The sequence below is a fragment of the Panthera uncia genome, assembly GCF_023721935.1.
Source record: "Panthera uncia isolate 11264 chromosome B3 unlocalized genomic scaffold, Puncia_PCG_1.0 HiC_scaffold_1, whole genome shotgun sequence".
NCBI classification, from domain to species: Eukaryota; Metazoa; Chordata; class Mammalia; order Carnivora; family Felidae; genus Panthera; species Panthera uncia.
This window is the reverse complement of record NW_026057582.1, coordinates 39,523,076-39,551,011: the sequence shown is the minus strand read 5'-3', so window position 1 is coordinate 39,551,011 and position 27,936 is coordinate 39,523,076. Positions and strand designations below refer to the sequence as shown.

Sequence of the window (27,936 nt, the reverse complement as noted above, 5' to 3'; positions counted from 1 at the left end):
AGACCAATAGCACAGAATATAAAGACCAAATATAGAACCATACATACATGGAAACTTGATAAATTATAGAACTGCCTTTACAAACCAAGGAAGCTAGTCAATAAAAGGCACTGGGACAAGTGCGTTAAGACTTAACTGTAAAAGTCAAAATCAAAAATGTTTTAAAAGCAAAGAGCAGAGGGGCGCCTGGGTGGCTCAGTCAGTTAAGCATCTGACTTCGGCTCAGGTCATGATCTCACGGTTCGTGAGTTTGAGCCCCGCATCGGGCTCTGTGCTGACAGCTCAGAGCCTGGAGCCTGCTTCGGATTCTGTGTCTCCCTCTCTCTCTGCCCCTCCCCTGTTCATGCTCTGTCTCTCTCTGACTCAAAAATAAATAAAAAACATTAAAAAAATTTTTTTAAAAAGCAAAGAGCAGAGATTATCATTATGTCCTTGAATGAGGGAAGAATTCATTACACAAGAAACCAAGAGCATAAATATAAAAGACTGGATTTGTCTACTTTAAAATTAATTCAACTGTTCCTTAAAGGGCACACCATAAAGAAAGTGGAAAAACAAGCTACATACTGGGAAAAGAAATATGCAACATGTCTAACTAACAAAAGATGCTATTTGCATATCCTGAATATACCAGGAAAAAGACTGCCAATCAAACAGAAAAGTAGGCAAAAGGTGCTGGAGAGGAAATCAGAGCAGCCAAATAATAGGAAAAGATGCTCCATCACATTAGTATTCAAGGAAATGAACATTAAAACTGCATGAGATAACAATTTACAGCCACCAATTGGCAAAAGTTTTAAAGCCTGACACTATCAAGTTTTAGCAAAAATTTGAACTAAAAGTTACAATTGGTATAACCACTCTGGAAAACAATTTGGCATTATCTAGTAAGGCTGAATATATAGTTAACCCTATTACCTAGCAAGTTGTGTATATTCCAAAGAAACTCTTGCATGTATGCAGCAAGAGTCAAGAATATTCATAACAGCAGTGTGCAAAACTGAAATCAGCCCCAATGTTCGCTGATGGGAGAATCGATAAGGAAATACTGTACAGCAATGACATGTGAATGAACTACAGCTACGTGCAGCAGCCTAGATGAATGTCACGAACACAATGTTGAGCAAAAAAGTAAGTCATAGAAGAATACATTTATATTATTCAATTCAATTCAATTCAATTATTCAATTCAAAGGTTCTAATATGTGTAAGATTAAATGATATATTGTTTATGGGCACAAACATAGGCCTATAAATAAAGCAAATGAATGGTAGATACAAAATTTGAGATTGTGGAGCATTGGTTGATTCACATGAGGTGAGTGATGGCTCTGGAGGGGAAGGAGAGGAAAAGGATTAGGATGGGGCACACAGGGAGCTTCCAGAGTGGGAGAAATATTCTAGCTCTGAAACTTGTTTAATGAATGGACTATATGGGTGTTTGTATTATAGCAATCTTTTATAACTATTATTTTCTAACAGTCTGCTAAAACAAAAAGTGAAATATATCTAGATATTGAGAACATTTTAAGGCAAAGAAAATGTCATATTTTAAAATTATTCATTGTGCCACTCAGCAAGGAAAAAGTACTTTTAACTATATATAAATGAACCTCTATATTCCATTTCCTTTATTCATCATGTGTTTTTTATTTTATTAGTTATCGCTCTTACGGCATTCTAGTACTAAAGAGGAGAGACCACGGACACTTAGTATATGGCCTTCTGCCAAAATTCTGACACAGATTTCAAAGTTGGGACCACATTTACATGTGAATGGGAACTGGTACTTGAAGGTAAAAATTAATTCTGTTTAACTAATATAAAAGCTTAATTTCAATTGATTTTTAAATTTTTTTTAACATTTATTTATTATTGGGAGACAGAGAGACACAGAGCATGAGCAGGGCAGGGGTAGACAGAGGGGGAGACATAGAATCTGAAGTAGGCTCCAGGCTCTGAGCTGTCAGCACAGAGCCCGACGTGGGGCTCAAACTCACAAACTGAAAGATCATGACCTGAGCCGAAGTCAGTCGCTTAACCAACTGAGCCACCCAGTCGCCCCAATTTCACTTGATTTTTAATCAGCTTTGGTCCATGTGTCTTAAAGAGGGCACAGATAGGTAAGGAGCAGAAAACTTAAGAGCCAAATTAAAATTAAACAGGGACGTCAAGTCATGAGTGGTAATGTCATGGGGACTAGGCCTTAATGGCAGTCACCATAGAGCTGGAGATTTAGGATAAGTGTATGCTACAAGACCAAAGGGTAGATTTTGATAATGTATCAAAATAAGCAAGCAAACTTTAGAGCACAGAACCAGAGATCAAGCCAAAATTTTGGGTGACAAGGTAAAAGAAATAAAGAATTCTGGCATGACACTAGGGGAACTGGTCACAATTCAGCCAAGGATAGAGCACCAACAGCTTCTTTTTGTTGCACAGAGCATCCTTATGCCTCTTGCCAAAGACTGAAACTGGGTTAAGAGAAGCTGACCCTCGAAAAGGGAAGAAATCAATGGCATTATTTTATGACAGGATATATACAGACATTTAGCTGTGATGCATGCCCAGTGACAGCTCTGCCTGACCCCACGGCGAGTTTTGGAATTAGAATGGCCCTTTAAATTTGTCCCAAGTTGGGCTGAGATGGCCAGGTCTTTATATCCTTCCATCATTGGATTTGGGCCAAACTGGGAAGGAGCATGACCTTGCGCAAGGCAGCTCTCTGCAGCTGAGGCTGTCCCTGAAGGAGCTGACAGCAGAAATCTTTCTGCCCACAGCACTCTCAGCAGCTGGGACAAGTTTTTCACTGCAGGGGAATCTGACACAGCACAGTGTCCATAAGACCATATAAGTCCCTCTTGGGGTTATAATCTTGTCAAATTTTACCCTTTTGTAAGTTTCACAATGTCTTCAGTTCCTGAAGGAATTCTTTTTTTTTTTTTTAAAGTTTATTTATTTATTTTGAGAGAGAAAAAGTGAGCAAGGGAGGGTCAGAAAGGGAGAGAGACAGAGAATCTCAAGCAGTGCAGAGCCCAACGTGGGGCTCAAACTCAGGAACCATGAGATCACGACCTGAGCCAAAGTCAGACACTTAGCAGACTGAACCACCTAGTTGCCCCTGAGCCCCTGAAGGAATTCCTTTGCTGTTACTTATTTGAATGATTTCGTTAGCCTTTTTTAACATTGAGTTTATTGATACCGAGTCAGAAGTAACATAAAATGTGAATTATTCTACAGATAACTGCTTTAAATTTAGATGGGCAACATCTCTTTGAAATCACAAATTTAGAAAAATTGGAAAATTTGAAATGGGCGTCATTCAGCAACAATAATCTCACTAAAATAGAAGGCTTGGAATCCTGTGTTAACTTGGAAGAACTCACGTTAGATGGAAACTGTATCTCAAAGATAGAAGGTATCTGAGAATTTTAAAATCTTAAAATATGAATGCTTAACTAACAAGAGCCAAAAAGGAAAATGTGGAGGACAGAATTTTTTAGGAGGAAGATGTCTACAGAAGTTCCAAGAAGGTTTGCGGCAGAGTGTTCCGAACACTTACTAGTGGGATCTGTGACCAGTCACTATATGTAATGAGCCCAGCTAGCTGACTTTCAGCTCTGACTTCTCTCTCCTCTCCTCTGTCCCACCTATAACCAAACCTAGCACATTACAAACTAGAAAGTAATTAGTATCTGAATGAGAATGAATGAATGAATGAGGTGTGCTTTTGAAAAAGATAAAGCAGCCCAGTTGATTTTTCAAAGTATGGAATTAAGATTACCTTTGGAAATTTGAAGATTTCAACAAAAATGAAAACTACTCACTAGAGGTTGAAAGTTATCAAATGTACTATATCACCTTTTATAGGGATCCACATAAAGTACAATGAAGCAGCTTTACTAATTAATGTTGGGTATGCGCACACACACAAATATACACATTTATCTGGGTATAGAATATTTCTGGTTGTATGATGATTTCCATCGGCTAGAAAAGAGACTTAATTTATACTTTATTCACTTTTGAATTGCTGGATTATTTTTAGCACATGTGTGTACTTTTCCATAAAAGTAGAATATTCTATTTCAAAAAATTACATATGCAAAAGCAAGTATTAGATATCTTTAAAAACAGTGTGTATAACATTCATTATATTTTATTTTGATGGCTCTTAACAATCTGCTTATAAAACCTGCTTGATCGTAAGAATCACTTGGGACGCTTATTGAATATATAGATTCACAGGCCTCTCCTTTGTAGATTTGAATTACGTAAACCTGGGGGTAGCTCAGACATCTCTCTTTAGAACCATCACTAGTCTCTTCCATTCTCACAAAATAGGGTGTTAGTTTTCCTTTGTATGTGTAACTGAAAACTGTTTCCAGTTTCCTTTTTATTTCCACCCATCAGCCCACTGAAGGGAAGAATCCTCCAACCTATATTTTTCCTATTACCCACTTTTCAGAGACGATAGTTTTACCTCACTAAGCTTTAACAAATATTTCTCTTCTTTTTTCCAGACACAGATAAGTTTAATGTCCATCTAAGGATTTTTTCTGTGATAGTGTTATCCCAACTTGCCCTAGATCAATTTACTCTCAGCTTGCATAGTCCCATGAGTAAGGCTGGTGTGAAAGGCCAGCATGGATAAAATGTCCTGAGAACCAATTATTTGCCAAAAGCTATAACTGACATATTTCAAATGCAATTCCACTTAATTCCATAACCGCTTAGAGGTAGATTTCAGTATGTGCTTTTTATGGATGAGGAAAATGAGGCACAGAGGTTACAAAGTTTTACATGATATACTTATGATCCCAAATCTAGTGGTTCTACGTTTGAAACCAACTCTGACTCCAAAGTTCTCTCTCATCTTTCAACTTGCACTATACTATCTGCAAAATACCTACAGCATATAGCATACTTAGGGGTTAGATTGTGGTGAGAGGTGGCATTTTCTCAAGTTCTGTCTTAAAGTAGTTTTAAGCATGCAAAGGTAGAATTAGGCCAAGTGGTTCTTTTCAATACAAATAATGCCACAATGAGGAATACTTTCCAAAGTGCTGTATCTACTCCCTTACCTTTAATGTTTTAAAATGGGGGGCTGGTGATGATTTTGAGCTTTGTGTTATTGTGATGGTGAAAATCTTAATTATATAATTTGAAGGTTATTTGAAAGTGAAATTCAATATTTCCTACATAATACAGTCCCTTAATACCTAGGAAGACTGAGTCTACATAGAAATCCAAAATTGGAATTTAATATATTAGCTGGGACTTTATACACATTGTATCCTTCTTAAAAGTCAAAACAATGATAGTACTATAGAGTCTGTAAAGAGAAAATGTAAAGAGAAAAAGTAAAATGGCCAGCCAGTTATTTTTTAAACTAACTTTTCAGTGCTATCTGAATCATTTCTTGAATTTGCTTATTTTTCTAGGCATTTCCAAGCTGACTAAATTAACCCGCCTCAGCATAAATAATAATCTTCTCAATGGTCTGGAAAAACATACTTTTGATAACATGCTTCATCTTCACTCCCTTTCTCTTGAGAACAACAGAATTACTTCATTGAGTGGTTTACAAAAAGCTTTTACTCTGATTGAATTATACATAAGCAATAACTATATTGCTCTCAATCAGGAGATCTATAATTTAAAGGTGACTATCTCAGATGGTAATGTTTTTGTTTTTTAAAATATGTATGGTTTCTTTATATTATGAGCATAATGCATGTTCAATGTATAGGATTTGGAAAATACAGAAAAATGTAAAGAAAATAAAAATCAAGAATAAAAAAATAAAATCAAAATCAAAAAATAAAAATCAAGAATAACAAGGTTTACTGAATGTATTTGCATTCAATTTATGCGTATATAAAAACATATGTATATGTAACCATGTCCCCAAACTGATAACCTACTAGGACAATTTTTTTTTAGTACTCGAATAAAATACCCAAGCCCCATCCCTTCTAACTAGTGCCTTTCTCAGTATTTCCAAGGACTCCTCAACCGGTTGGGGAGTAAGTCTTGAACATTTCCTGTTCTCAGAGGAATTCTTGATTACTTCTCACTTACTTACTGGTTCTTACTGGAGACTCCCAACTCTTTCTGGCCAACTTTGCCCAGCTTTGTCCTCTTTAATTCTCCCAAAGAAACGTCTAAAACTACTGTATAACTGAAGTTTTGAAGGCTTTCCTAAAGGTTTGAATAAAATGGACGTTTACTACAGCACAGAATAGGAATTCACTTCAAATACATTGTGTGACTTAACTATTTCTAAAGTTCAATGGCCATTTCCTACCACTGGGATTCTCACGATGGCCTCTTTCCTTTTGCTGATATCATATTGCTAGGGCTTGATCTCCTACCAAAAACTTATGTCTGTTTCCTGTCTTTCCTTACTTTCAGCCTTCTCCCCATCCTATTCCACAAATATAACTACTTCTTCTAAAGCTGCAGAGACAACCAAATCAATGGTAGCAGCAACAAAATAAACCATTTTACATTGTGAGACATAGTGTTACTCCCACTTGTCTTAACCTCTCCCAACCACATCTACTCCGGGCCGTTCCTGCACAACAAAGACACATCAAAATGTTCTAATAAAAACACATTTTCCCTTAAGATGAATTCTGCTACTCTCTCAAGATAGAAGTACATGGGTTTTATCCCTTATCAGAAGGCAGTATTTTTCATTCCTACTATATCTATATGCACACATGCATACTATTTAATAGGCCATTCTTCCATAAACAAAGTATATTATTTTAAACTTAGCAAAGTTCCCTCCAAGTCTTTACCACTGATAGATAATATATTTAGCAGCAGTGTGCTAAAAGAAAGAGATTCTGATCATGTATCACATATCACTGAAATATTGTACAAAATTAAAACTTACTGCTCTGAAAGGATAACTCTTGCAATAAAATGTGTACTTAAAGTACTGTAATCACTAAGAAATGATAGAGTAATTCGAATATTAAAATTCCAGGGTAGTTAAACTCTTAAGGGGAAAAATCTTGCTGGAGTAATACACATAATGTATATGTGTATGGATAGATACATAGAGATAGAGATACATAGATATATCTTTAAATTTATGTGTTTTTATTACCCAGGGTTTATGCAACCTGGTCATTCTCAACATGTATGGAAACATTATTGTATGGAATCAAGAAAACTACCGGTTGTTTGTAATATTTCACCTTCCAGAACTGAAAGCTTTGGATGGAATCTCCATTGTAAGTTGTTTTTATGACTCACAGCATTTGGTCCAGCCTGCATATTTATATATCCATTGGCCATCATCATTTTGAACATTGCCTTATCACTAGTATGATACTCAGACTTAGGTCTCTAAAGCACATTTTTGATCTGGGTTTTTAAATGTTCTCCTTTAGCCAATTTTCTTCTAAATTGAGATGGCAGAAAAGGGAAGATATTGCTTACATTTGCACCCATTGAATTCGATGCCTGACAAAAATAAAGAGTATAGGGACAGGACAGAAAAATCTGTTCTGGAGCTCTACCATTCTCTTGGGCCTAAAAACAGCTCCCTATTTCCTAGAAAAATACAGTTGTTAATATTTAAGCAAAATATATTTGAACAAAAAACTGGTATGTCAGTGTTATTAGTAAACCATAAGTAAGGCGATGTTGCTGTCAGATGGAAGGTGTAAGTCCAAGCTCCCCCACCTGGCCTCTGTTGACAACCTGAAGGCATGTGCTTTATTAACTGCTAAGCTCACATTGCCCATTGGCCTCCACTGACTCATAAATGCTCTGCCATTATTACTGTGTGGAAATGGAACAGGCTCCCCAAATATTCTCTAGTAACATTTGTGTGTGGGGAGGGGGTGCATTACTGCTGGGAGAGGATGAAGATCCAAGCCACTTGCTCAGCAGGGGGATGATAGAGAGGTGCCTTATTACACTAGGACAAGAGTGGAAGACTGTGCGTCCATCTGCTTTTACAGGTGTAGATGGGACCACAATTTATGCCATGGGTTTGGCTGGAGTAGACCCTCTCTTGTCTAAAAATTTTCTGGCTTGTTAGGCTTCCCCTTTCCTACTCTTTTGACTATAGAGAACAGGCATTTGTGTGAATTTTTGTTTTCTCTGGTTGGCATTTCTGGGTTTCTGGTTTCTCCAGCACCTAGTCCCGCATATAGGAGGCAAAAACAAAACCCAGTTGTAAAGGAAAACCCACATCTATGTGTTTCCTTTACTCTCACAATTCCCCATACTCACAACACTTCTGACACCAGATGTGTGGGTTTTCCACATATGAGAAATTCTCTGAATTCTGACACTATGTATCTGGAGACAGGATCAGATCCCACACGCTCAATCCCCCAGCACTGCCCCACCCCACTTCACAAGTCCAGATTGGTACCTATGCTTCTGACTAACCGGCTATCAATAGGAGGTTCCCATCACCCTCTCCTTGGGTTTGATGAATTTGCTAGAGCAGCTCCCAGAACTCAGGAAAAAATTTGCTTACTAGATGACGGATTTATTATAAAAGGATATAACTCAGGAACAACCAGATAGAAGAGATGCATAGGGCAAGGTATACAGGAGGGGGGCATAGAGTTTCCATGCTCTCTCTGAGCAAACCACATTCCCAGCACCTCCACGTGTTCACCAACCTGGAAGTTTTCTGAGGCCCCTTCTTTGGGGTATTTATGGAGGCTCTACTATGTAGGCATGGCTGATTAAATGACATTGGTGACTGATTCAACCTCTAGCCCTTCTCCCTTCTCCACAGGTCAGGGAGTAAGAGTGAAAGTTCCAACCCTCTAATTGTAGTTGACTCCCCTGGAAAACAGCCCCCATCCTTAGGGACTTTCTAAAAGATACCCTTTAACATGAACTCAGGTGTCGTTGAAAGGAGCTTGTTATGAATAACAAGACACTGCTTTCACCTTTATGGCTCTGAAGCAATTTCAGGAACTGGTGTCAGAAAACCAAATATTATAGCAAAACATGCCCCTATGTCTCTTATATAGGAAATCACAAGGGCTTTAGGAGCTATGTGCCTAGAACAATGGATGAAGACCAAATAAATATTTGTTATTGTATATTTTTTAATGTTTATTTATTTTGAGAGAGAGAGAGAATCCCAAGCAGTCTCCATGCTCAGTGCAGAGCCCCACATGGGGCTTGATCCCACAAAGTGTGAGATCATGATCTGAGCTGAAACCAAGAGTTGGACACTCAACCGACTGAGTCACCCAGGTGCCCCTATATTTATTACTATAAATCACATTATCATAGTACATTCCCTGATTTTTGATCCTATCATTTATAGCAAAATGATCATAAAATTCAAAAAACACTGTCATATTACTATAATCTCATTTAGTCATTATCCAGTTTGTAATCATATGAAAATGTCTCCCAGGGTGAAGCCACTCAGATTTGCAAGCTTTCATTGGATACCTTTTCAGATTCCACAAGCAGGAGTGGTATCAGAAAACACAGCTTCCCCTTTTCAGGCAACTGATATAATTATTTAAGAGACATTATCAGGGCACCTGGGTGGCTCAGTTGGTTGAGCATCAGACTCGTGATTTCAGCTCAGGTCATGGTCTTGCAGTTCGTGGGATCGGCCTCTGCTAATTGCATGGAGCCTATTTGGGATTCTCTCTCTCTCTCTCTCTCTCTCTCTCTCTCCCTCTCTCCCCGCCCCCCCCTCTCAAAATAACTAAACAAAGATTTAAAAAAGACAAAGAGAATATCATCTCTTGCTCTGAGCCTCTTTTGAAGTGTTAATGTAACATTGGATTTCCCTCATTACATAACTTACTTATTAATTTCTTTACCCATAACTGCTATTTCTCCTTCTCTCCATTTATACCCAAATTTTCCCCCTTTGGAAGGGACAATAGGCTGGGCCACTGTGCTGGCCTAGATTGCAGACAACAATACTAGTCTAGTAAGTGCATCCCCCTCAGTCAGATGGGGTGAGATTATACAGGTGCAGGACTGATCAGCTATTTTTGCCCCCCAGACAATACAACTAACATTCACTGTTAACCCCAATTTTGCCAGATGGGGTGAAGACAAAGCCCACCCCCATCAGGCCTTTAAGAATTTTAACATAAAGTTTAAAAACATAGTTGTAGTTTCTTGCTTAGGAATCATCCCTGTTTCCAGCCACAGTCCCTGATCAGGTAGGAAATAAAAGTTGAGGTGATGTGGAGAAAAATAAAAAGGATAGTGGTATATGAGCATAACCTTCCCTTAGCAAGGATTGCATAGTCACACCAGCATCCTTCCCCAGAGCCACCAGAAAAACAGAGAAGTCTATCCACTGGGGATAGCTTTAGCCCCACTCATGTTCACGCTGAGTGTGAGCACTCTCGTAAAGGCATATAAATCAGCCCTTCATACTTTATCTTCTTGCTTTAGACAACTGACGTTTTAACTGCCCATTCCAATTCTCTATCGAGCTATTACTCTTGAGTAGGATATCTTACTGCCCACTGTTGGACATTATGAGCTGTCAAGTGTGCTCCTTGGTCTGAAGAAAGAACAGTCAGCTGTCTAAATTGGCATGATATCTTCTGTCTCTGTTCTTTTACAGCACTCTGAGCATTTGCATTTACCAGTGGGTAAGCAAAACCCAGTCCGGAGTCAGTATCTATTTCTGTCAAGACTCTCTTGTAGCCCGTTAGGGCTACCAGAATGAGTCTGACTTGCCAAGTTTGTTCAAAGTCTTCCCACGAGGGAAATCTGCCACATGGCCATCTGCAGTCTCTGTCCCTTTTGCTGGCAGACAAAACAGTTCTTATTGGTATTCTGTGCCTCAGAGGGTGCAAGATAAAGATGTCTAGATTCAGTCCATCTCTGCATTGCTGTAGACCCCCAGTATTCACCTATTTCACAAACCCAGGTGGCCACCTTAAGTGAGCATATGGGGATATCTGCTTGTCAAATCCAATCACCTTTCAAACCTGGAAGGGAGTTCTGATGGGCATCAATGTGTCCTACTTTAATGTACTCCTCAAATTTCCATAGGGCCATGCCCCATATGGGCATCTTTTAATAGGCCAGTTTTCCACTGCTCTTCTGCCTAACCATATGGCCAGGCCAGGAACAGTGGATAAAGGCCAAATATATATTTCTTATGATAAATCACAACAATAGACCAGCGGACTCACCACAGCATCATTCCTCAGTCCCAAGGTCCCTAGCTGGTCTGCCTTCTTGTCTGCGCCTTTCAGTCTCCTTATATTTATTTTCTATATAATGTATAGGAGTTTTTGCTGTATTTAGTAGGAGGAATAGGGAGAAGTGAGTCCACTCCATTTTGACCTAAAACCAAAGAATTAATATCATTTAGTCATCTGTAAGAGAAGACATCACTTTCTAAATGTCCTTATATGTAGGAACCACCAGAGACTGAGTGTGCAAAAGACTTGTTTGGTGGCAGACTTACTTCTGACATGATTGCAGAACGACAAGGACATTCAAACTTCACCCAAATGCAAGAACTCAGTTGGACTTCATCATCCATCAGGTGCAATCATTTTATTATATGCTTTTTGATATAATTAAATATGCAATTATTGTAATTATCTAAGGTTTTTATTCACCTTATCCAAATATAACTAATAATTCAGAAAATCATCTTCCCTACTTCAAAATCTCATGCTAATTTCACCACTCATTAAAGTGCATTATCACACACTATGGTTTAAAATGTCAGCAATCTAAGACATTCTATGTCTTCTTCTCTAATAACTAAGCTTTTAAAATTAGAATAGACTAGGTTTGCTCCTCACATATGAGTTTAACCCAGTGAAATCTGACTTTTAAAGCTACCATTCTTCTGATGTTCTTCTTCTCACTGTCCTCCTGGCAAATAATCCTTTTCTCTCCTCTCTTTTTCTTATTCTGCACTCTTCACAGACATCTTTAGCCATAATTTTAATTTGTGATGATGATCCTTTAAATTTAACCAAAACCTGAGCTCTTTACTTGAAAATTCAGTTGCTCTTTAGATAGCATCTAGAAGACAACATTCATCTGTTGTCACCCTAGCCAAAAATCTAAAGGTCATTTCTCTCTCCTTTGTCCTCCATTTATAATTGATCTCCATGCTCTACAGAGTCCATATTATAAGTATGTCTCATAATTCCCCTCTTCTTTCTGTAGTCACTACCTTTGGCCTAGGTTGGGAAATGAACTATTTTAGAAACTCTCTTGTTGATAGTTTTGGGTTTTTGTCTTATATAACCTTTCCTGAAAATCCATACCACCTTCTAAGATGCAAGTTTTATCAGGTCACTTCCCTTCTCAACATTGTTCAGTGGCTTTCCACTGTCTATAGTAAAATGTAAAATCCCTTTGTATGGCATAGAAGACTCATTCTATTTGTATCTCTTATAACCTTTACCTTCACTGCCCATTACTCTTTATACTCCAGAAATTCTAAAATATTTTAGTTCCTTAATCTCAATCACAAGATGCTGTTTCACATTTCTGTCTTTGCTTATGCTTGTTCTGCTAGCTGGAACTCTTTTTCTAATTGCCTGACAAATGCTTATAAATTCTCCAAGGCTCATTTGAAGGCTCCACTGTGTGCTGACTTCCCCAGATAGGTTTTTTTTTCTCCCTAATATTCTATTACATCTAACTCTATTATATCATTTTTCCTTTTTTATTTTAATTTTTCTGGATCCCATTTCATGAGGACAGAGACAGTATCTTTTCATATTTGTTACAGCTTTTCCAAATACATTGTCTGCACTTAGAAAATACTAATTAAAATATGTTGAATGAATGATTTATTAATGGATAAAAGTATGCCATAATTGTAACTACAGGGTTTAGGATTTGTTTAAAAAAGTAGTTAGGTTCTCAACAATAGCCAAATTATGGAAAGAGCCTAATGTCCATCAACTGATGAATGGATAAAGAAATTGTGGTTTATATACACAATGGAGTACTACATGGCAATGAGAAAGAACGAAATATGGCCCTTTGTAGCAACGTGGATGGAACTGGAGAGTGTGATGCTAAGTGAAATAAGCCATACAGAGAAAGACAGTTACGTTTTCACTCTTATGTGGATCCTGAGAAACTTAACAGAAACCCATGGGGGAGGGGAAGGAAAAAAAAAAAGAGGTTAGAGTGGGAGAGAGCCAAAGCATAAGAGACTGTTAAAAACTGAGAACAAACTGAGGGTTGATGGGGGGTGGGAGGGAGGGGAAGGTGGGTGATGGGTATTGAGGAGGGCACCTTTTGGGATGAGCACTGGGTGTTGTATGGAAACCAATTTGACAATAAATTTCATATATTGAAATAAATAAATAAATAAATAAATAAATAAATAAATAAAAGTAGTTAGGGTAACATAATTTACCCTTATGCTCTTCTCTATTAAGGCTCAAAGGACCAAGAAAGCCATGGACTAGGAATCAAACATATTTTTAACTACCAAAGCATTCTTGCAAAGTGGAATGCCATAAAAGTTTTCAGGAGATTGCACAGAAAACTCTTTTTTCAAAGACCTCACCTGCTTTCTTTCCCCTTTTCTTTCCCATCTCTAATGTATTCCTGGAATTTCAGAAATAATGTGTTTCACATATATCCTCTGCAGTTTATAACCTGAAAGTCTTACGATTTACTATATCAACTTCACTACAATTTCATGAATATGTATGTAAATTTATAAAGAAATAGGGATGTTTACTTTAAAAGTTGCTTTGTGATAGTGCTATGTTTATGTGGTAATAGACATGGTTTTTAAAGCATTCAAATTCTGTGTCATTTTCTTACATAAATGTCCAACAAAAACATGTATTTATCCAATTATTTAACCCATTCATTTTACACTAAGGCAATTATTTTTCATAGCACTTGTCAGATAGAGGCATTTTTTTCATGTTTTTGGGATTGTACATGAAAGATTCACCTATATAATTTTCCTATCAAAATTATGAATGTATTTATCTCAATTCAGAACTGTGGATTTGATTCCAGTTGACCAATTTAGAAATGTATGTAATGTGAATCTACAAAACAATAATCTCACCTCATTCAGTGGATTAATCTATCTGCCTAATGTGAAGGTGAGTCACTCACAGATTTTACTTTTTTCTTTCAAGGTTTTCAGTGTGAGTTGTAATCTTATTTACTTTGGGTTAAAATATATTTTTGTGTTATTAAAGAAATTATTCCTAAAATTTTTTTTCACCAAGCAAGAGAAAGTACTACTTCCAAAATTATTGTGGTTGATCGCAGTTTTATGTGATTGTCTTATAAGCAGTAAATCTTCCTCTGAGTAGGAGACGGGATAGAAGGGTGCCTCTACAGTGTGGGTATGGAATGAAATTGGAGGACACTAAGGTTCTCAAAGCAGCCTTATTGCCTCCTGTCTTATAGCTTTGGCTGAGCCATCTACAAAAGCCTTTTAAACATAGGGAAGTGGTGATCTCTCCAACTAAACAATTGTTTCATCTATATCGGGCTTGGAGAAATCAGGAGTGCAGATTGAGAAGCTTGAGCAGCTTTCTGGGGTCTCCATTATTTATTTGAAATATTGTCATTTCTTAGCAAGTCATATTATTCAAAAAAACACATTCAAAGCTAAATACAGACCATTTGTACCATTTTAACACTGATATATTATTATATTATGTTGTATAATCCATTACATCTTAATAGTTTTTAGGATGTTGATAATCTCAAACTAAAGATATATATACAGCATTCATATTTGAACATCTGATTAATAAGGTATTCTTCCTGTAGGTCTTATGCCTCAACTATAATCATATTGAATCAATCATGCCCAGACTAAAACCTCAGACTCACTTGACCAACAGACAGCTACTCTACCAGAAAGTGCCTTCCAGTGGCTATGGACAACAAGGAACTTCAAAAATAAACAGGTACTATTCTTTTTCTCACAATTATATACAATTTTTGTTGCGAGTTTAAAAAGCAGTAAGTCACATTAGTGATAGCAGTAATGTACATTTTTCTTACTTGATACTTATTTTATAGCTACATGCCAATAATAAATGTCACAAATAAAAAGATACTCAAAATAGCCCTTTGTCATTGCTTTTTCCCTGCTTCCAACATTTCATACCCATTATATAAAAAAAGAAAATGAAGCAATGTTGTATGATTAATGTGTTTTAAATTGAGATACAATTCACATAGCATAACACTCACTCTATGTACAATGCAGTGTTTATTTTAGTATATACACAAAGTTATACAACTACAATGCAACCTCCATCTAATTCCAGAGCGTTTTCATCACCCCACAAAATAACTCCTTCCTTACCCAGTAGCATGAACTTAGGTTTCCTGTAACTTTTGTTTTGTTTGTGTTTCTAAATAATTCACCTGGTCACTTAATGCCCCAGCACCAATGGAAAAGATACTTTATAAAGAAAATGAGGACATACCTCCCACCTTCCTACACATTCTTGGTAGAACGTGAAGATATATATCCAAGACAAAATACTTTCATTCCAGTTATCCTAATGAAGAGCATTCCTAGTGTTTTCATCTATATTTATTGAAGTATAATTTACATATAATAAAACTCTCCAGGTTAAGTGTACAGTTTCATGGGTTTTGACAAATGTATTCAGTCACGTAACCATTCCTTCAATGGAACTATTCCCATCCCAGAAACTCGTATCTTGTTATAATACCCTCCCCCCCACCCCCCCCCCCACACACACCCTAGGTCCTGGAAACAACATTGATCTGCTTTCTATCCCTATAATTTTGCCTTTTTCTAAAATTTCATATGATTACAATCGTATAGTAAGGAGTCTTTTGTATCTGGCTTCTTTCACTTAGCATAATTCTTTTGAGATTCATCTATGTAGTTGCAAGTGTCAGTAATTCATTTCATTTTACTGCTGTGTTGTATACCATCATATAGATTATATGACAGTTGTTTATCCATTTTTTGTGTTCTTTAATCTATTTTAGGATATATTAAGATCGAAGACAATATAATCATCTGTTAATCTGTGAGAGCAAAAAAATATGGAGGGTATAGATAGAAAAATCCCCAGAATAATCTTATTTTTTTATTCGTTTATTATTGATGAGCCATGGGGTTGTTTCCAGTTTGTGGTTAGTTTGATCAAAACTGCAATGAATATTTCATTTATACACATCATTTATATTGGGGGCTATTCGTATTTTTCAACAACTTTACTGAAATACAGTTTACATACCATATTCACTCATTTTAAGTGTATAATTTTTACTAAGTTTGTAACTGTGCAACTATCACCGCAACATACTTTTAGAGCATTTCCATCACACACCAGAAATATCCATCATTGTCCATTTGCAGCCAGTTCCCTTTCCCACCTCTAGCTCTAAGAAACCATTAATCCATTTTCTATAGAGTTGTGTTTTCTAGACATTTCCTATAAATAGAATCATATAATATGTAGTCTTTTGTATCTGACTTCTTACACTTAGCATAATGTTTCTGAGGTTCAGCATGTATTCATAGTTCATTCCTTTCTAAGGCTGAATATGTTAGGTATTCCATTGTATTGCTCTGCCACATGACGTTAATCCATTCAATAGTTGATGGACATTTGGATTGTTTATACTTTGAGGCTAGTATTAATAATGCTGCTAAAACATTTGTGTAGAAGTATTTGCAAGCACTTGTATTTTTCTCTTGGGTAGAAACCAGAGTGAAATTCTGGGTCATAGAGTAATTTCATGTTTAACTTTTTAAGAAAATGCCAGAACTGGGGGCGCCTGGGTGGCGCAGTCGGTTAAGCGTCCGACTTCAGCCAGGTCACGATCTCACGGTCCGTGAGTTCGAGCCCCGAGTCAGGCTCTGGGCTGATGGCTCAGAGCCTGGAGCCTGTTTCCGATTCTGTGTCTCCCTCTCTCTCTGTCCCTCCCCCGTTCATGCTCTGTCTCTCTCTGTCCCAAAAATAAATAAACGTTGAAAAAAAAAAAATTAAAAAAAAAAAAAAAGAAAATGCCAGAACTGGTTTCCAAAGTGGTTGCGCCATTTTACATTACTGAAAACAGTTTATGAAGATTCTCATTTCTCCACATCCTCACCAATACTTGTTATTGTCTTTTTTATTATAACCATTCTAGTAGATTTGAAGTGGTATCCCATTCATTTATAAGCATTTTCTGTCAGTGACTTGGTTTTTCATTTTCTTAAATGGTGTCTTTTAAAGGAATTTAAATTTTGATAAAGTCCAACTTACCAACTTTTTCTCCTACAGATAGTGATTTTGGTGTTGTATCTAACAACTCCTTGTCTAATCTAAGGTCACAAAGATTTTGTCATGTTTTATTCAAAAAGGTTTATGTTTTTTCTTTTACATTCAGGACACATTTCTCATACATTTGTGCATGTTATGAGGTAAAATGTTAGTTCTAAATTCATCATTTTACATGTGGACATCTATTTCTTTAAGGTATTACCCGTGGGGCATGTGGGTCGCTCAGTCGGTTAAGCGAGTAACTCTTGATTTCAGCTCAGGTCATGATCTCACACTTGTGAGATCAAGCCCCAAGTCGGGCTCTGTGCTGGGCATGGACTCTGCTTAAGATTCTCTCTCACTCTCATCCCTTGCCCATGCAAGTGCTCTCCCCCCCCCAAAAAAAATAAATAAAATAAAATAAAATAAAATAAAATAATAAAAATAAACAAAATACTACCCTTTCTCCCACTGAATTGTCTTGTTACCTTTGTTGAAAATCAATTGACCACAACTGTAAAAGTTTATTCCTGAACTCTAAATTATATTCCATTGATCTGTCTCTCCTTTTGCCAGTACCAGACTGGTTTGATTACTGCAACTTAAAAGTTTTGGTGTCATAGATTATAAGTCCTCCAACTTGGTTCTTTTTAAAGATTGTTTTGGATATTCTGAGTTCTTCACATTTCCTTATAAATAACCATCTTAGAATAAGATGGTTTTTTTTTTTTTCTGGGGGGAGAAATCTGCTGGATTTTTGATGCAGATTGCCTGGAATCTATTAATCATTTTGAGGAAAACTGCCATTTTAGTAACATTGAGCCTTCTAATCAATAAACATTGAATATTTCTCCACTTATATAGATCTTTAATTTATCTCAGCAATGTTTTGTAGTTTTCTGTGTATATATTTTATGTTGCTTTTGTTAAATTTCTTCTGAAGTATTTTGTTCTTTTTTATTCTATTGTGAGTAAAATTCTTAATTTCGTGCTCAGTTTATTGATGACATGTAGACATTCAGTTAATTTTTAATATTAATTTTTATCTTCTGATCTTGCTGAACTCATTTATTACTGCAATAATAGTTTTTTGGTGGATTCCTTAGGATTTCCTAAATACAAAATCATGTCATCTGAGAATAAAGATGGTTTTATTTATTCTTTTCCAATCTGAATGCATCTTTTTTTCTTGCTTGATTGTGCAGGCATTTCCTTTTCATTTCAAGTAATTCTTTCTGTACTTTGTCTTTACTATATAAAAATAGTTTTTATTTTAAGAATAAAAAGTGATCATTATATAAAATACAAAGATAATATTATTTAATTCTGATATACTAGTAAATTTTTTTAAACTTCAACTTATAGTAAGTATATATCAGACTTTTTATGATATAGCTTGTTTGAAACTAAGTTTATGGGCTCAAACTTACATGTGTGTTTCAGAGATACAACAAACAGTGAAAATTTGCCTCCAATAATGCATAGTTTAGAAGTTCTTCATTTGGGCTATAATGGAATTTGTAATTTAATTCAGCTACAGCTTAATAGACTAAGAAATTTAAAATTCCTCTTTCTACAAGGTGAGTAGCAACACTGTCAGTGTGTTTATTATTAAAAATTGATTTGGTAATCCTGTTTTAATATGCAAATATTAGCATCAACATTTACGCAAAACAGATTGACAAAAATATTTAGTAATCGCTAATGGGTTTTTCTTGGGTTATTTACATAAATAATGTAAATGCAATATTCTAGGGCTAGAGAATACTGCATCTGTAGCCCTAGAAAATGCAATGTGCTGGCACTATATATGGTATTACATCATAATTTATTTTATATCACAGTTCGGTTAAAAAACCAATAGAAAGTAACCAGTGAGAAATTCACAAGTAATTATTAAACCCAGAATTGGGCTAAGCACTAAGAAATATACAGAAACACTATATTATTTTAATTATATATAAGATCATTGCTCTAAAGCAATTTAAGATCTACCTGTGGCAATATACTGAAAGAAAGATGAATCAGTTCTGAGTAACTATGCATTTCTAATTTAAGCGCAATAAGGTTAGAGAAAAGAGAAATTGAAACATATATGGGACTCTTTGAAAGACTGATAGAACTTAGATGGAAGGTGAACATGACCAAGAGTTTTGCAAGTAGTGGGGAGAAGAGTCACAAGAGCACAACTGTGGTGTCTATGGACCAACACTTGAAAAGGGACCAACCTGATAAAAACAGAGTATGCAGTTCTCTGAGAGAGGTATGAAGCTTCTAAACATGATCAATTTGAAGTATAATGCTCATTTTGCAACTGAAAATGAGTAAGAGTTGTAAATCTTTAGAAAAGTAGAATGAGAAGAAAAAAACAGTTTGAAACATTAGTCTAACAATAATTATTTAATGGCACAGAAGAAAGGTTGGAGGATCCATCACTGAGACATGTGGGAAGATATCTGTAGAGTTGATCTGAGTATGGTAACTTTTTTCTGAAAGACAGGCTTTTCTAGATCATATTTTTAAAAATTTAATGCATCTTTTTGCCTATCAAAGGTGCTTATGAGTTGCTTCAAGACCATGGAGACTTAGCCTTAAAAGAACAAGAAACTGAGCACACCAATAACAAATTTTTTAAGATACACTGATGTACAAAAAAAAGCAAACAACCTAGCCCTGGAAAGTTTATTTTAATCTAAGAATATAAAAGGGAGTGTGTTCTCTTGCTGTGTCTAGCATGACAAATCAGAGTGGAGCAGCCTTATGCAGGAGGTGAGGCAGTTGACTCTGACAATAATGGCTACCATTAATTGGGTCATTAGGTAAAGTATTTGTTTGCATAGATTATCTCACAAAATCTACACAGCAATTCAACATGGTAAATAATTTTATATGCATTTTGCAAAAAAAGAAATTGAATCTCAGTGGGGTTAAATGATTTACCTAAGTTTGCACTAGTTAATGGTTTTCACCAGTGAATGGTGTCAAACACAGCTCTGTCTGATTCCAAAGCACATGCATTTTCTATCCACACAAAAGACATAGTAAGGGTTTGGGCTGGAGTCGTGTCAGTGGGAAGGGTGAGTAAAAGGTGACTCCAAAATACATTTTAAAAGAAGGAAATATTAGGACTCACTGACTAATTAAACATATAAGGAGATGAAAAATAGTTCAAGAGGTTTTCATGATTTCATTAGGAGACTGGGAAAAAGGAGGTACTAAAGCTAGATAAAGTCATTGTGAAAGGCTGCTACTTTGTAGTAAGGTGATCAGGTTGTGTTATGACAATTTTGAGATGTAAAAATGGAAACTTTCTCAAGCAGTAGTAATGGACCACAAGTCAAGACTAAAAATTATACCAAAGGAGGTGACAAGTGGAGTCATAAGTGTATGTGCTTACTTAGGAAGTAAACACAGAGAAAGAATAAAAGGCCAAAAGAGATGTGGAGACACCCCCTCCCCTTATATACATCCCACTAATCCCCTGACCCAGCATTAAGAAGGCTGGAGAAATAAGACCCAGTAAAGCAATCATATAAGAAATGTTGAAAGAAAACCAAGAAATGCAGACCTTAGGCCATTTTTTTTAAGTAGGCTCCACACCCAACGTGGGGTTTGAACTTATGACCCTGTGATCAAGAGTCACATGATCTACCAGCTGAGCCAGCCAGATTTCCCAAGAAATATAAACTCTAAATATCAGAAAAAGAAAGGATGAACAGCCTCAAAGTCAAATGATAGGAAGAATAAGGTCTTTGAAAAAAATACTGAATGTAGAAACTGGATTAAACAAAAAGAACAACATTGGTAATTGTCAGATCAGATTTGTAAACATGCAAAGAGCAATAATCAAAGTGAAAACAATGTAGAGGGAAGTGGTTGGATGGGCAGTGAAGATAACAGAGGTTGCATACTTGAGGAGCTTGTCCCTAAAAAGCAGGTAAGAGGTCAGAAGGTGGCTAGTGAAGTTATGAGCATATTTGGAGGTTTATAAAGAGGTGAGTTAGGTTAAAGACTGAACAGGAGGAGATGATTCTGAGATCAATCAAAGGGAGTACACAAATAAAAGCAATGATAAGATGAAGCCTGGCCAGGGTCCACAAGAGAGAGATTATGAACCAAACTTTCACCTGTTATGTTAAATTTGCAAGAAGATGAGGAAGGTGAATCTTGGGGGAAGGGCAGAGTGAGGCTGTATGGTAGCAAGTTAGAATCTTAAGGATTAGGAGTCAAATTTATTCTAAAATATAACTATTTAGTTGAATAAGCGTGAGTTTTTCAAACAATGGTTAATGTTCCTAGTTAAAGAAATGTAAGATCCCTGAAATCACATTCAGCATAGTTTGGGAGTTTTCTTTCTTAAATATGTTTAATGAGCCTTCTAAAATGAATCCTGGCCAAAAGTATGCTATGGCAGACATTATTCAGTACTTGAAGCTATCCCATAATGATTTTTATACCACTGGCCTCAAAATATCAAAGGTGACAGTCTAAATGCATAATTTCATGAAAGTAATATATTAACACAACTGAGTCTCTTTTCTCTATCTGACTTACATAAACTTCATTTACAAGCAAGACACTGGTAAAGTTTCAAAGTCTGTGATTTAGTTCTGTGAACAATTTTATTGAAGTCTGTGATGTTATAAATTTCTCTAAAGAATAGAACAAAATAAGGTAAATTTGCCATAGCTCACCAATTCTGAGACACCTGCTTCTTATTTTTTAACATATCTGAAATCTGACCATGCATTAATGGATAGCATGTCATAGTTTACCTAACCGAGTTTTTTTCTCTTAGTATACATAAAATACTGACCTATCTTGACAACTGTTATTGTCTTAAATTCAATGAAATATGTTACATTTCAAGAAGAATTCCAACATCATGGAATCACACGTTCAGTCATATGTTAGTTTGCTAGGGCTGCCATAACAAAGCACCACAGACTGGGTGGCTCAAACAACGTACTTATTTCCTCACAGTTCTAGAGATGAGAAGGGCAAGATCAAGATGTCAGCAGGGTTAGTCACTTCTGAAGGCCTCTCTTTTTGGCTTTTAGATGACTTCTTTTCAGATGGTTTTCCCTCTATGTGCATCTGTGTCCTAATATCTTCTTATAAGGACACCAGTCATACTGGATTAGAGCCCACCCCAATGACCGTAGCTGCCTCTTTAAAGACCCTACCCCCAAATAGAGCCACATTCTGAGGTACTAGGGTTAGGACTTCCACATACAAATTTGGGGGCGGCGGGGAGGACGTCACAATTCATCCCATAACAAACAAGGAAGATGAACAGTGAATGAAATATAGTGTGGCATAATAGAAGCAGCATTGAGCTTAAAATGTAAAAGGTCTAGGTCAGGCCTGGTGTTGCCACTTTTATGTCCCTGTGCATGTCACTTAATTCCTCTGACTCCCAGTTTTCTGATTATTAAAAAATAATATTTTCCCTATCCCATTTTGAGACTCTAGTAGAAAACACATTTAAAAGCATTTTGTCAAGTCAAGGGTCCTCTCATTATCATTATTATTAATACTTACAAAGCTATCGATTGCTACAGTAGAAATAATGGGTTGTAAAGGATTGAGATTTTATAGAATGTAATGTTTCATTCATTTTTAATTTTTTAATGTGGCTGTGGTGCAAAAATATGTTGAGAAATAAATAACCGCATAATTAAGGTTTATTCTTCCAACTTAACACAACAAATTCATTTATTTTAAAAAATATTTAGATACACCTATTTGAATACCCATTAGAAAAATCAGATATACTCAAGAAGTATATCTTTTGCAGTGCTTTTTTGCAGTACTTTTATACATCTACTTTTGTCAATACCAACTATTTTAGCACTTAATTACTGAACAGACAGATTGGGTCAATTCAGTACATCGTATACTTCACATCTTGATCTCTCAAACGTAAAGGAAAAATTTTAGCAAATGTTATTTGATGATAATGCTACCTTCCCACAAACTGCACTTCTATTTCTCCTTGGAAATACGTTCTTTTTAGCATTTTACTGTTTAAAAAATCATTTGATAAAAAATATTTAAGTGAAGATAGGTAGACCTTTGTTCAAAAAGTTTGGGCTCACTTGACATTATCATAACTTCTCTTTCTTCAGGGAATGAAATCAGTCAAATTGAAGGGCTTGACAATTTAGTAGTCCTTCAAGAATTAGTAGTGGACCATAACCGCATCAGAGCATTTAATGACAGTGCCTTTGCCAAACCAAGTTCTCTGTTGGCACTTCATCTGGAAGAAAACAGACTACGAGAGCTGAGCAAACTACAATCTTTGGTAAAACTTGAGAAACTCTTCCTAGGATATAATAAAATCCAGGTAACATATTTTTTTTTTGTTATGAAATTACAAGACTTAGCTCCTCTGAACATAAAGCTTCCAAACACATCAATGAAAACTTTGCTACTGTGTTACTTATCATTTATATGCCATGTAAATACTCTATGAAGCGGAGACATATAAATAGTCTGTGATGCAAAGATGTCCACTCTGCTCCTAGATTTTAAACCCAACCAACCCTACATGTATCCACCTACTAAAAACAAGTTAGCTCTAAATGTTCTAAGGCTCCTCCAGCAGTTCTAAGAGATCTCTTTTGTTCTTGACTGCTCTTGTTCCAAGCTATTTATTTCCACATCTCAATCCCAGACTTCCTCTGGTTCTTTAAACTTGGCATATGTCCTTGGTCTACCTGATATTTGACTCAATTCCTGATAATGGACCTTGACCTGACTTTAATATTCCATCTCTACTGACTCAAGACTTTCTTATGTAAGGTCCTGCTTTAGTTTTACCTGTTCAGATTCCAACCTATCTCCAATGTCCTGTCCCAGTGAGCCTGACCAGACTCTCTGCCCAGACACAGTATGCAGATAAGAGGGTTGAAGGTATATATAACCTTATACAGCCCTAACATTTCTCTCAGTGCTTTGGTGATGATCTGTTAGCCCACCTCTTACCAATTTTACTGCTTTTGCCTATACCTCTAAGACAACCTCAAAGACAAAATAAAATGTGGATTGTCAGCCAAGAACAGAGACCAAGTATATCTTCCCCACATTTGATCAGTATATAGCATAGTGCCTGGTACATAGTAATTATGCAATCAATATTTGTTTGTGGCTCTACTTGCTACAGTTTAGAAAGTCTTTTCTATAGTGATATAAAAGCCTGTTCAAGGCTAGAAGGAAATCATGAGCACTGTCCTTTTCTACACAGCAACTAGGAAATATACATACAGAGAAAAATGGCATACAACTAATTTATCAAGGTTCAAACAACATTCATCTGAGAAAAGCCTTCCAAACTGGCAATGATTCTTGCAAAGCTTTATTCAGAGGAAATCTAAACTGGGAAAATTGCAATCCTATGGGAAATCTTTCCATTAATAGCAACTGAAGTGACACAAAGGATTGTCATATCAGACTTAACATGAATCAGATCATACCCAGTTTCAAGCTTTACTAATAATTTCAAGGATACACAGGGTCTGGGACATTACTGTGGCTTGTCAGATCCTTTCTTTCTACATACTGTCTAGCTTACATTGAAATATAAGGTCTCCAAGGGAGATTATGTGTGACAGATTTTGTGTGAGTGATCTCTTATAACAAGGGAGTGTTTCATTTATGAAATACCTCCACTTTATACTTGAGCTTATATGATATTTTATAGGGAGCCATTCCTGATAATTCCATACTTTTAGGTTTATTTGCTCTAAGCAGTCCTTAACCAGGGAGGTACTGCTAAGAGCATCTCATAAATAAGGACCTTTTTCCTAGTAAATATCATTGGTCCATTTGACAGCACAGCTATTTATCAGCATAACAGAGAGATGAGACCAGGGATCCTGCTTTTTCCCAGGAGTATCTGTGCCCCCCCCCTCCTCACCCTCCTAAATCCCTACAGGAATGAATGAATGGCAGAATGGTTACTGTAACAACTTCCTCTCTAGTAACTCAGGCAGGATAATGCCCAGTCAAGGTTATTTTTTATCAAAATTTAATATAGCTAATGGACAAACTATATGATAAACCATGGGAAATTATACATACGTCACCGAGTGAAGGGGTATTGATTGTTTAGTGATCAGTCCTCTTTTGTTTATTTTTATTCTTGAAATAGTATTTTTCCTAGAACTTAGATTGATCATTTTACCATCAAACTTATTCTATTAATATTACAGTACCTTAACATGAACATACATTCAGCTGGGAAAAATGAACTGAGATGTGTAAAAAGGTTAAGTTAGAGATTCTGTTTAACTGAAAATATTATGTTCTTCAAAATTGTAAACTCCCCATTCAGATTTTCTTTGGGGGAGAGATTTTTTTCCTCTGTATTCGTACCAACATAGGTAGGTGACACCAGCATCAACTTCTACAAATGGGCAATCAGATCAACCCTTGGGTTGATAAAGACTTCTAGAATAGAAGGGAAAAGGCTTAGAAAAATTAGGAAAACACTTCAAATGAAGGTATATGCAGCCCTACCTTAACCTACTTTAAAATCTTTCATAAACTGCATATCCTTGATAACAGATTCTAGTGTGAAGCTTTTCACTTAGCCATCATGACCCATAATGTAGATTTGGAAAATTGTTGCCTGTAGTCCTGCCCTTGCAAGTAAAATACCAGAAACACAACTGAAATGTGAGTTATTTAATTCAGCTTTACAGTCCTAGTTGATTCCTGTGTCTAAATGACTCCCCTATCTGGCATCAGACAACCGTGTCTACTTTTAAACATCCCAGTAATCACCTGAAGCTGGAAATGACTCTAGGAAATAGTCCATTGCTATTTCTTGCCCTAAATGAAAGGCCCCAATCTGAGCCTAACTAGCTGCTACCTAAGCTATTAGTATGATTGCCATAAGTGCTTATTCTGAGAATGTACTCAAAAGATAACAACCATTATATTTTGGTTAATGTTGAGCATCTGACTTCAGCTCAGGTCATGATCTCATGGTTCATGAGTTCAAGCCCTGCAACAGGCTCTCTGCTGTCAGCTCTGAGCCTGCTTTGGATCCTCTGTCCGCCTCTCTTTCTACACCTCCCCCACTCATGCTCCCTCTTTCAAAAATAAAAAAATAAACATTAAATAAATAAATAAATAAATAAATGGGAAGCCATTAGCCCTCTTTCCCAATTATGAACATATTAGTTTTCTTGATATATCTTTACACCAGCATTATCATCCACATATTTAACACTCTGTTTCTCATATTAATATCTTGACATCTTTGATTAGAAATACTTCACTACTAAACACTGTTATACTCTGTTTCATTTGAGAAGATGATTGAGAAAAAGACTTTTCATATTTCTATGCTTTCCAGTCATGCTTTGCTTCCACAAATAGGAACTACCTGTGGGTCAAATACATAATATCTCTATAGATAACTGACTGTCAGAGATTTTCCAAAGTCCTCCTAAATTTATGAGACTTCTATGATCAAAATTGAAAAGATCAATCACTGTAGTCAAATTCTACTTCCAAATGGTCTAAAATAGGTCTAAATGTTTTTATAGTTAGTAGATGAATTGGCTATGTCTACTTGTCAATCCAAATAAGAATAGAAGCATATCAATAACTTTATGTTATTACTATAAACTAGCAGCAAACTGAAGCTGAGCTTGTTGCCTAAATTTTTACAGAAATAGCATATAAAAAATAATTTTGCAAAACTTAAAATATACTCACAAAGTTTCACCAATAATAAATAGACAATGTTAAATAATCCCATCCATACAGAAGACAAGTCATTCAACCAGAAAAATAGTTTTTCAACTATAAATACTCCCAGAAAATATATCAGGATGCAGTCCATTCAGTATCACATGTGCCTTTATGGCTAAGGTGTGTTTAAAATTATTTAGACTGGATTCACCTTCTTTTCCACACTTCTGGGTCAATCCTCTGGGGAATTAACCAACTATAATCTCAGCCTTAGATCATAACTTCTCTGAGAAGAAATTTGGTCTTTTCTTGCAAGTGCTGCTATATGGCCTATATCCCATGTTAGAATATTGTCTTTACCAATCATGCATTTTGAATTAATTGTATATAGATCTGTCCTTAATCAGTATTACGGGATTTGTCACTCAAGCTCACTTTGGAGAATTCAGCCATGAGCTAGCTGTAGTCCAACACTTACATATGATTACTTCAAATCAGTGTATATTTGAAGATTTTGGATCTAACCAAATAATAACTTATTAACTTTGGAACAGGATATGACAGAACTGGAAAAACTTGATGGTATCTCTTCTCTCAGAGAGCTTACAGTTTATGGCAATCCAGTGAGTATGTTATTTTTATAATTTATCAGTTAATTTATTTATAGTTGTATATAATTAATTTTTATATGTGAGAATTTTTTATCTGTTCCCATATGTATAGACAGTTATCCAAGCACAATTTATTTTTTTTTTATTTTTTTTATTTTTTTTATTTTTTTTTATTTTTTTTATTTTTTTAATATATGAAATTTACTGTCAAATTGGTTTCCATACAACACCCAGTGCTCATCCCAAAAGGTGCCCTCCTCAATACCCATCACCCACCCTGCCCTCCCTCCCACCCCCCATCAACCCTCAGTTTGTTCTCAGTTTTTAACAGTCTCTTATGCTTTGGCTCTCTCCCACTCTAACCTCTTTTTGTT

General features: G+C 36.0%; 1 protein-coding gene across 8 annotated transcripts in view; it reads left to right on the top strand.

Moving 5' to 3' along the window:
* The window catches only part of LRRC9 (leucine rich repeat containing 9), a 141,077-nt gene that overhangs the window by 86,876 nt on the left and 26,265 nt on the right, over nucleotides 1-27,936 (top strand). For 7 of the 8 annotated variants that reach the window (XM_049611501.1, XM_049611503.1, XM_049611502.1 and 4 more), the window contains 10 exons: nucleotides 1,662-1,796; nucleotides 3,241-3,418; nucleotides 5,445-5,665; nucleotides 7,128-7,250; nucleotides 11,406-11,536; nucleotides 13,985-14,093; nucleotides 14,776-14,915; nucleotides 18,687-18,823; nucleotides 23,375-23,592; nucleotides 27,506-27,574. In XM_049611501.1, the coding sequence (XP_049467458.1) occupies nucleotides 1,662-1,796; nucleotides 3,241-3,418; nucleotides 5,445-5,665; nucleotides 7,128-7,250; nucleotides 11,406-11,536; nucleotides 13,985-14,093; nucleotides 14,776-14,915; nucleotides 18,687-18,823; nucleotides 23,375-23,592; nucleotides 27,506-27,574 (1,461 nt within the window). Of the gene's footprint in view, nucleotides 1-1,661; nucleotides 1,797-3,240; nucleotides 3,419-5,444; nucleotides 5,666-7,127; nucleotides 7,251-11,405; nucleotides 11,537-13,984; nucleotides 14,094-14,775; nucleotides 14,916-18,686; nucleotides 18,824-23,374; nucleotides 23,593-27,505; nucleotides 27,575-27,936 lie in introns of those variants that run through there. The other variant, XM_049611505.1, reaches the window with a different exon arrangement.